The following is a 10,783-nucleotide window of genomic DNA, read 5'->3' on the forward strand; positions in this document are numbered from 1 at the left end:
TCAATTGCACCTAACGTTGGTTCAATGGCTATTTATTAGATCCACATATGAACTTGCCAAGTGCCAAACCTCAATGGACAAGTCTTATATCAAAAATAATAGTTCGATGGTGGTGTTCAAGATTCACTTATGAAAGATTGAAGGTTTGATATCTCATTCAATAATATATTTTTTTTAAAAATAGTTATTTAATTAGTAAATATATATTACCTAATTGATAGTAAGGTAGCACAAAGAAAATGGAAGGAACATAATTTCAAAATAACATATCCGATTAAGATATAACAACAAAATTAAATGAATGAATCAAGAAAACTAAGTAAAATTTCACTCTTCATATGCATTTTATTAAGATCCTTATCCCATCAACAACTGGGATTATCCCTCTTGTCATCATAATTACTGAGCCTTAGCAAAGTCTCTTGGTATTCCAGAATCAAAAATAGTATAGGCAAATAAAAATATATTTATTACTTGGAAATGAGCTTGAGGTCTCTCTTCATTAGAGCCTAATGGGCACCTCCTTGTCTATCTGGCTGTACTCGAAGGCCCAACAGATACAATGAAAAGAGCAAGAAAATGTTAAGACCCAACAGATTCGACTATTGAGCCATTTAAAATGTTCAAAGAAAATTAGGTAAAATACTGATAGAATCTAATGGGTTTATGGAAGAGAGTTACTGAAAAGCGAAGAAAGAAAAAGAATGAAATCATTACTAATCATAGGAGTTGATGGAGTCCTTGCAAAAAGGCTTCCCCCGTCAGTCAATCATAGGGCGACACCGGACAAGAAATTAATGCAACCTCTACATCGATCGTTCATGGCCATGCACCCTAGTTTTGTAACCTCTAAGAGCCATAAGCATTGACTTTTTGTGCTCTTGGATTTTACTCCTTATTGACTATCATCTCACTAAGCAATGGAGAACACCTATGACTTGTGTAAATGCACTTTGTACAAGGATGCATTTTCTCTGTCTCATCTGAGCAATGGAGAGAACACCTTCAGAGAGTAATTCTATCAAAAGGTTATCCAATTTTGCAACACATAATACAGGGAAGAGACTCTCTTCTACCTGCAATTCTAGTATCGATAATTTAGTTTATCTTCACACATCAATCATCTCTTGTGTTGGCATCGAAGAAAAGAAAAATGTTATTCTCTAGATCTACATTTCTGAATTCCTTCTCTACATGACCTGTAGCGCTTGTGCATTAAATTGAAAGTGGAGGGGAAGCTACACCTACCCAAAGACGAAGCAAGAGAAATGCAACCTCTAAAGGAGATCAAATTCTAATTACATAGGTATATCAACAATGTGTTTTTTGTCTCACTTCTTCTTCTTCTTCTTCTTCTTCTTCTTCTTCTTCTTCTTCTTCTTCTTCTTCTTCTTATTCACGGTAGCCAACATTCAGAGTCAACTGCACTCACTCGATCCATAAGAACACATTCTGAGATAAGAACAATCCGTGCACAAAGTAAAGGAAAAAAAATGACAATTTTATTTTGGCTTAAATTAGATACGTTACGAGAACAACACACAGATATATATGCAGTCAATAATCAAGAAGAGATAGAAAATACGGGAACACGACGATCTCAAATAAATAAACGGAAAGGAAGGGCATGAAATTGTTTGACCAAAGGCAAAAGGCATCTGTCTCGCCTCCGCATTCTTACTGCTGCCTCATTACGGTCTGTGAAGTGCGCACTCGCATTCGCCCTCCGCGTCTTGCACCCTTCGGTGAAAGCTTCGGTGGCATCCGCATGCTGCGCACTTCAACGCCCCCGGCGTCCCCTCTTCTCCGTCGGCAATGAACTCGCAGCAGCCGTCGATGGCGTATCCTCCGACGCTCGCCGCATGGTTCTTTCGGCACTCCGCATACTTCACACACTTTCTCCTAGAGAATTCTGCCCGGCCGCCATGGATGCGCACCACCGGTTCGTATCTTCGCAATACTAGGAGGTGCCTCTTCATGTCAAGTTCCGTCAAGCTCAGATAACTTTCCGATCGAGTGGTTTTGGTTTCTGCTCCAACTAGGGCAGCTGCATACTCGTGAACAAGGCTGTGATGCCGCTTTCTTTCTACTTGGAAGCTAGAAGAAGCTGAGCTTTGTAGATTTGTTCCAGTGGACAGATCTCCTTACCTACCTTGAATATATATATACATACATATATACATATATATAATCCCAATTTCTTTTCCTCCTAAGCCTAATGCTTCCAACTCTTGGGGTAAGGTGCACATGACCTTCATTCATGGCCATGGTTGAGCATAAGACCGAAGGGGTCGGCAGAATTGATGGTCCAACCAATTCCACCTCATCCGGGCGAAAGGAAACAATTCTTGGACCATCAGGGAAAACCCCTACACAGGTAGGGAGACACCTTTTGAACGCCCCCACTTTGATTGGTCGTGCAAAGGCATGAACAGCTAAGGATATGCTATTAAGGCCGAGGCTTCGAAAGAAGGCTTAGCAACGACGGCTGTCTGGAGACGTAAATATGCAGCCCCACGTTCCTTTCTCTTCATCATTTATTTTGTCTTTTCAGCCCAACGTTTAGTCTGGAGATGCGTGTGTGGCGTTCGGATCCATTCAAGCCACCAACTGGTTTTGTAGGGAACATTTAGTTTGGTTTACCTTCCCGCACACAGTCCTGCCCATGTTATTTGCTGGGTGACGCTTATATGTTATCTAGAGCATTACTTCCAAGACAGGTAACTCGATGTTCCAAGTTCCGCTGTTGCTAGGATCGAATCAGTGGTAACCCACGACTGACATGCACAGTACAGTTCATCAAGTCGCCTGGCTCTCCATATTTCACACTTGGTATGCATGTACGTACGTTACAGAAGCTCGATATGATAGGGTGAACGACCGAACGTCGTCAGCTGAGATCACAAGGTAAGAAGAAAGCCGCATCGTGGTAAGGAAGTGGCTATTAAATTTGGGTGATGAGATGCCCAACTGGTGATAGCTGGTGAGATTGGGACAGCGTCGAATTATGGCCGGCCTACCAGAAAACGCACTATGAGGCCAATCATGAAAGGAGCTGCAAAAACTGTTCAAACCATGCACATGTTCTTGGAATTCAAAAGCAAGGGGAATGGCTGGGCAGCTGCTGTGGCACCCCTTTATCTAAGAGGTGTCATCGGGTCTTGTATTGTCTAGTCTTGGACGGATACTGAGGCTGACATGAGGAAAGCAGAGTTTGAAGAAGGACGAAGGAAGAAGAAGCTAGAAAGCCTTTGCTTGCTTGCTTGCCGAAAGAGGCCATCAGAATAGATTAGTCTTTATCCCATGCTTAGACTTGCTCTTTTCCGTCTACGCTGCACCTGCTGCTGCCGGCGAGTTATTTGTTGTTATGAACAGTTGCAGTCGTTCTTCCTTGGCGTATTAATTTGAGTTGTGTGTGTGCTAATGTTGGAACATTTGCCAAAGTTTATGGATATACTGAACAAAAGGACCAAATGCAACGACTGAACCCCACACAACATACCGAAAAGGGCTTCTTAGTTGTGCTATAATGAAATTAATTGGATTATAATGAGCTACGATCGACTTGCGATGCACACGAGAAAGGCAATCACTAAGTTCCGATTATAAATATATTTTTTTTTACGAAAGATAAATAGTACAGACGAGATTCGAACTTACGATGTTACGATAAATCTAAGTTGACTAATATATTCGTAATCAAACTCTAATATTTGAATGTCTTCCTACCCATTTAATTTGTTGGGATCACTAAGATGAGGATAAATTTTTTTTGTAAATAAAATAATCGATCATACATCAAGTAAGAGAAGAGAGAGAAAAGAGATATGTAAGCACTATAATTGTGATTCTTGATAATTTAATGTCATCAAATCATCTTTCTTCGAGAATCTTAAACTCTTCGATTGTAATTTGATATACTTTACTATTCACAAACTATAAAAAAAAAAAAATTTATAACTCAAAAAAGAGATCACACCCAATATAATGTGTCTTATGCGGTCTGCAGTTAATAAGTGATACCACCACAATCTTGGAAGTTTCAATCTTTCGACCCTATGCAGTCTAATTATAGCTTCTTCCTTCACAATCTCGTTTGTCGATTTATCTGCACTTCTTTTAAATGAGTCAAGATAGTTTTTTTTTTTTAAGAAAAAGAAAATCAACTCAATTTATCTCATATTTACTCAACAAAAGGATTAGAGCAAGAAACTCAATAATTTAATTATTCATCGTCAAATTACCAAGTCAATAGGTAGTAGTAACATTTCCAGTTTACTGAATGTCCAATCACGATGTTTGAGATCTCATGTCTTCCAAAGAGCTACAACTTCTCCTTATGATTGATACTTCAAGATAGCCACAACAAGTTCTTTTGAACAGCACTGAATTTTCGTGCACGATTGAAACTCTTTCTACATGAAAAGTTCAAATCAGCACGTCTCAAAACTTACTACTTCTCCTATTTCCAATATTCTTTACATATGTAGTTCAATGAACATGCATTAACATTTCACATATCTTCTATATCTAATATTCTCTTTCGGATAGCTTAAGTCCACATGCCCTTATATATATTTTTATGTCTAACTCCCTATGTAAGTAGTTCAATTCAGCACATCATATGCCTTTATGCATTTCTTGATACGAATTCTTATTTCACATCAAAATTGTGTTTTCAAAATGAACTAACCAAAGTTCACATCACCTACAAGAAATAATATTCAGAAAAAAATAAATAATATAACCATTTCATATTGTAATCCCATTAGTTACAATAGAATTTGTTATAAATTTAATTAATGTTAAACTATTTAACTAGTGGTAGATAAACACTGATCTCAGTATACGTATATTAAATTTATAATTTATCCACTCTTAATATCATTATGATCTTAACAAACAATTAGTATCGATTATGATTCTCTCGAAATTAGGATTAATATCCTACAGAAAATACCATTTTCTATCTAGAGGTAGAGGAAAAAAAAAGCTTACCCAAGAAAGGAAAGAAGTTTATATCTCAAACAGAAAAAAAAAAGACCATTCAAGATAATATAGGATGAACGATCAATGCTATCAAATTTCCTTACCCTATACATGAAGTCTTTCATGAATCAGAAAAAAAAATAGAAATTATGGTTAACTAATAAAATATTATGTGTCACATAAAAATAATCTTGATACTTAAGTGTTCATCATGATGAACTAATATTAGAGCATGGTAAGTGTAGATCATCATCATATAGTATGTTAAATAACTATAAAGGAGCTAAAAGTATCAAATCTTGAACTTAAGAAAGAATTACATCAAAATTCATCGTAAATAAATATCTACTTGATATAATTGCAAGGTTAGAAGACTCAACTAACTTGATGAATTAATAAACTCACTTAGAAAGGAAAATAAATTTGTGCTACAAACATTAAAAAATTTAAAATAAAGAGAGAATTGATTTTACAAGATAACTCTTTTTCATCGGATAATAAAATTTGTGAATGAATTGATTTTACACTCACTCACCTTTTACCCAAAGAAGTGTGTTTTTGGGGGTAAAAATGATCACTATGCTTGTTCTTCTTAAGAATGTTGATTTGAATGCAAAATTTGTTTTTGATTCCAAAGTAACCATCCTAGATTTAAAATTTAATGACATGAAATGTATTTTTTATTTTTATAAATATATTTAAAGTGTAATGTATTTTTATTTATAAAATAGATTTTTATTTTATAAAATATATTTAAAGTAAAATTGCATACATATATTTTTTTGTTTGCTTCCAGCTTGTTAAACAACATGGTTGTATTTCCAGCTAGTTAAAGAACATGGTTGTATGACCTTTGATGACAATAGTAAAACAATATTTTGTCACATTGACATTGATAATAATTCATGGCTTTTATTGATGTTTCACTTGTTGAAGAATAAAAATATAATTTTTTTTATCAAATTTGTAGACAAATTGAAAGTGAAAAGATTTTTAAAATGATTCACATTAAAAGTGGTCATGGATATTAACTTGATGTTGTTATTTTTGATTTTTTTTATAATGAAAAATGAACAAACTTAACTCCAAGGAGATCCCAACATATTGTATCACAGACTATACGTGTTTGGAAATATATTTATATTTTAATATATAATTAAAAAATATTTAAAGAAATATGTAGTTGTAGAATACTGAGTGCTTGGTAAATAATAGATAAGAATTATATTTTAAATATGTATTGACATAAATGTTGTACCCTTCTAATATTTTTTAACATTTATTCAAAAATAAATACATATATATATTGATTGAAATTAATAAGTAAATAATAATCTTATAAAATTTGTGTATGATCTAAATATATAATAAATAAATATATTCATATAAAATAAATAAATAAATAAATTTTAATTTATAGAAAATATAAATCATGTTGATTTATCACTAAATTATTTTTTATAATTTTAGATAAAGTCATAAGGTACTTTTGGAATTTAAAAATTTATATTAGCATAAATGCTAATAATACCATGAGGTAGCATCAGCATTTGAACATTTTCAATATAATATCCAAATTAGATATGATTTTTTTAAAAAAATTTACTAAATATTAATTTATATTTGACATATGCATTCGGTCCTCAATGCAAATGTGTTCCTAAATGTATCTTATGTCTCCTCGTCAAAGATGATTAATCTATGTTAAATGATATTAATATATTTTAAGATCTAATTATTATTATAAAAATAGGGATATCCTAAGTACATGAATATATTTTCAACTCGAATAGTCTAATATTAACTACAGTTAATTATGGTTCAAGTAAGTTCTCAGGAGGTTAATGCGAGGGATATGACATATATAATCTTAATATAAATATATAAGGACAAATATGCGGTTTCTAACTCTGAAAGAACAGAGATGTAGAATCATTTTCCTTTTAATCGATAATATTTTATTTATATTTTTTTCACGTTTTAATCTTTTATATTTTTTATTGATTATTATTTTTCAGTTTCTTGGGACTCTTCTTCGCTGTGGTTATCATCGACATGACCACCGATCGAACGGTGAGATTTACGTCGATCATATAAGTCATCAGGTACTTTTGGTCCTACGATTTCCCGTAGTCACTTAGCTATAGAATGCTTTGGAAGACACACCATCTTCTGCCAATGTGTCGCTTATCGACCACATGAAGCCAATAAACTATATCATCTATAATGATTATTAGAAATGCAATTTAAATTTGATTAGGATTAGGATTAGATTAGAATTCAAATTTTGAGTTGGATTAAAAGCGTCTGTTCGATTAGAAGTAGAAAAGAATATTAATTTAGGCTTAGAAACAGGACCTTATGCTCGTGAGAATAGAGAGGAGAGAGGAAGCAATCGTCTCAAACGGAGACATGAGGGATGATGTAGACGTGATAGAAAGAGGCAACACCTGATTGAATTAAGCTTTTGAGTAATAAAGGTCTCTCATCTTCGTCTCTCCTATTTTTATTTTGTACATTCGAAATCTAACAATACTGAGTTAATAAACACTTAGTAAGCGTCATATAGCTGCTCACTGTCTCGATAACATAGTGTAACTGTTACACCGAGAAAGAATACATATTAGATAATATTAATTAATAGAGAATAATATTCTACCAACCATCCAACCATTAATTATATGATACTATCTCTCACCTAAAATTATCATTCTCAAGATGGCTATGAGAGAGGAATGGTCTTTAAACTCCTTATCGGACCAATTAATTGTTCTATGTTAAACGTTTAGATCCTCATCCTACAAAAAATTTGAGACTGAAGATTCAAATCCTCATCGTAAATGATTTTTATATCCAAAATAGAGGTGGCATGTATACTGTGATTAACTCAAAAGTAAAATCTTGAGATCAAATTCTACCTTACACATGTTTTCCCATCATAATCAATAATATATTTTCTTGATGATTATCCACAAAAATGCTGATAAGTTTAAAAGCAAGCCTGAGGATTGATTGCCTATTGCACAACAGGTTATAATGGAAATGGATCTTTAACTAAAACCTTGTTTCTCACATCATATATTATTCTTGCATCATATATATGGAATGGACATTATTGTTAGTAAACACTGGAATGATGACCTCAAAGACAAATGTAGATGAGCAAGGAAGAAAACAGGCAGTACCATAACTAGTCGTCCTAAGAGCTCCTCCTATATATATATATAGAGAGAGAGAGAGAGATAAACCTTGTCCTTCCGTAGCTATAAGTCGATGAAGCAAAGTGCCTAACTCGGCTCAGGAGCGGAGGAGACTCCGCACGATCTCAGCCTGCGCGCTGCTGATGTCCATGGTCGCCATCAGCTCCGTCAGGCGGTCGCTAAGATTGTCGACGTCCCGGTGCAGGCTCTCGATGTAGTTGCATGTCTCCTGTAGTAGTTTTGCAGCTGAAGCCTGCACATCAGTCATGCATTGCATGCAAGTCTAAACTTCATGTTGAAAGCTTTATCTGTAGCATGCAGCGATCACGGCGGTTCAGTAAACTTACTCTGCTTCCGCCTTGACGGCGGGTTTCGGGAAGAAGAAATCGGAGCTTCGAGATTAGCTCCTTGATCTCCTCCTCTGAGATCCTGGACCTTCTGCCAGACATCGGTGGAAGGCGAAGCGAGATCGGGGTGAGAGAAACAAGCAAGGGAGAGTGTGAGAACTTTGTGTGAGGTGGTCAAGTGACACCCACTCCTTTCACTGTGAAATAGAGCTGAAGAGCTCCGCACTGGCGTTGGGAGGCCCAAATCTCTCTCTCTCTCTCTCGACAGTTCCTGTAAAGACTTGGATCATGGATTCAAATTGATCATTTACCCTTGCAATAATGAATTGAGTGGGACGCAAAATACAATGATGTGATGTGTTTTTCATGTTCGCGTCTGTCACATTCCATCGCTTTTTACAAGGTTGAAGGTGAAAAGATTAGATTGCAGCATATGGCCAATAAACGAAGGAGCCCCCCTGCGGTCGTCTGCATTAATTAAGCAGTCAGGGGTGCAACTGGCTGATTTCAAGTGGCTCACCGCGTGCGTGATGGATTCTCTGTAGTCACGCACATGGGCTCATTTCAAGTGGCAGCGATGGTTGCCCACTGGGTTGGGCGTCATTCTGCGGGACTCCATGTTTACAAGATCGAAGGAGGAGTGTTGTGCTCATTTCAACTCTTGCGTGTTGCATTAGTAAGTACACAACCATTATTTTCCATTGTTGTGTTTTTGGCAAGTTAATGTGTTGTGTGATTGGAAAACAACAGCCGACCATTATTCACCAATGCGTATGTAGTGGAGAATGAGTGAATAAAATGAAAGCGATCGATCGATCAAAGAAAGAAGCGGAGGAGGAGCACACCAAACTCGACGTCTCCGTCGGACATGATTGCGAAAGGCGCACTCGCATTGCGTGCTTAGGCTGCTCACTCCTCGTTGTCACCCACATGTGATTGTCTCGCGGCTGCGTTGAACATAAACTGCATGCATGCATACGGCACAGACGAGGACGCAGAAAAAGCGGCTGACGAGAAGGGCGTTCACCTAAGCGTGATGGCGCCACTTCACGTGAAGCAAGGGACGAACAATTGGGTACCACTGTCTTCTCCAGATTAAACCTGTACTATGCAACCTGTAAAAAGCTTTACGAGCGTACACAACTCCGAGGGGTCGATAGGGTTGAATGTCCATGTCTTCCCTCGGTGCTAAAGCCGTGGAGATGGCGATATGACATGTCGCAGGTGATGCAGCATATCAAATGCTCATCGATCGTTGCAACTTGGCTAGAATAATGTTCGAGAGTTTCTATATACACTTAAGATTGGATACCACAAGTTGTGATCATGGACCTAAAATATCAGCATCATAAAGGGATTTCACCCATGTACGCCCATGGTTTTATGCAAGATAAGGCTTTGGGACTGGTGGCTGGCTTCATGTGGTGGCGATTAAACAAGACTCTGTGATGTCCCGTTGCAGATAGCTAATGTTGGTGTCGATGTCGGCCATAAATGCATCACGTTGGTTGTTGCAGGTGCGTGATAGGTTAAAGCACCGGAGTGGATAGTCTCTTTACCCCATTGTGCCTTCGTCGAAAGCCTTTTTTTGACGTTTTGTACAGCATCGATGGGGGATAAAATCAATATAACTTGGATCGTTCGAAACCGATATATCCGAATTCATCTGAGACTCTTGTAAATTAATTTTAAATCAAGATTTAGTAGATTTGGTAGCTTTTTTTTTTTGTGGCAAACATTTAATCTTTCTAAGCTAATAATTTAATGAAACGCTTGGTTAATTTTGAACATTTAGAATATGTTTCTTTTGACAGAAATTTTGTCATTGATGGAATTTTTTTATTGTTGAAGCTTGTTTTAGATTTTTTTATGTTCTCATTAATATATCTACTCATTGAATCATTGAATGCATACAATTATATCAACTGATGTTTGTTACCGGATGATAAGGATTATATGCTCATTATATATATATATATATATCATCTTTATATGTTAATTCTGTAAATTTCCTAAATAACAGTAAGGTTGCAAGCTGATTTTGTGATATTTTTTGACGCTATTAATCAATTTTTTTAATTATGAAATTTTATCTCAGAACTTAGTGTAATAAGACTCAATTGACAAACCATTAGATATGCTTTATGACATATTATAGTAATTTTTTTCTTTAAGAATAACGAATACTTTAACAGTTATATGTATTATGATATAAAATACTTAATAATTAAAAATTATAAAAATAAT

At 35.6% G+C, this 10,783-nt stretch overlaps 1 protein-coding gene across 1 annotated transcript; it reads right to left on the reverse strand.

Moving 5' to 3' along the window:
* Positions 1-8,013: 8,013 nt before the first annotated feature.
* On the reverse strand, positions 8,014-8,796 carry LOC135613685 (transcription factor ILI5-like). The gene is made up of 2 exons (XM_065110722.1): positions 8,537-8,796; positions 8,014-8,442 (listed from the first exon to the last, which is right to left on the reverse strand). The coding sequence occupies exons 1-2, from the start codon at positions 8,636-8,638 to the stop codon at positions 8,287-8,289; spliced, it is 258 nt and encodes an 85-aa protein (XP_064966794.1). The 5' UTR covers positions 8,639-8,796; the 3' UTR covers positions 8,014-8,286.
* Between the last annotated feature and the right edge of the window lie 1,987 nt (positions 8,797-10,783).

This window comes from Musa acuminata, chromosome BXJ2-6 (genome assembly GCF_036884655.1).
Source record: "Musa acuminata AAA Group cultivar baxijiao chromosome BXJ2-6, Cavendish_Baxijiao_AAA, whole genome shotgun sequence".
NCBI classification, from domain to species: Eukaryota; Viridiplantae; Streptophyta; class Magnoliopsida; order Zingiberales; family Musaceae; genus Musa; species Musa acuminata.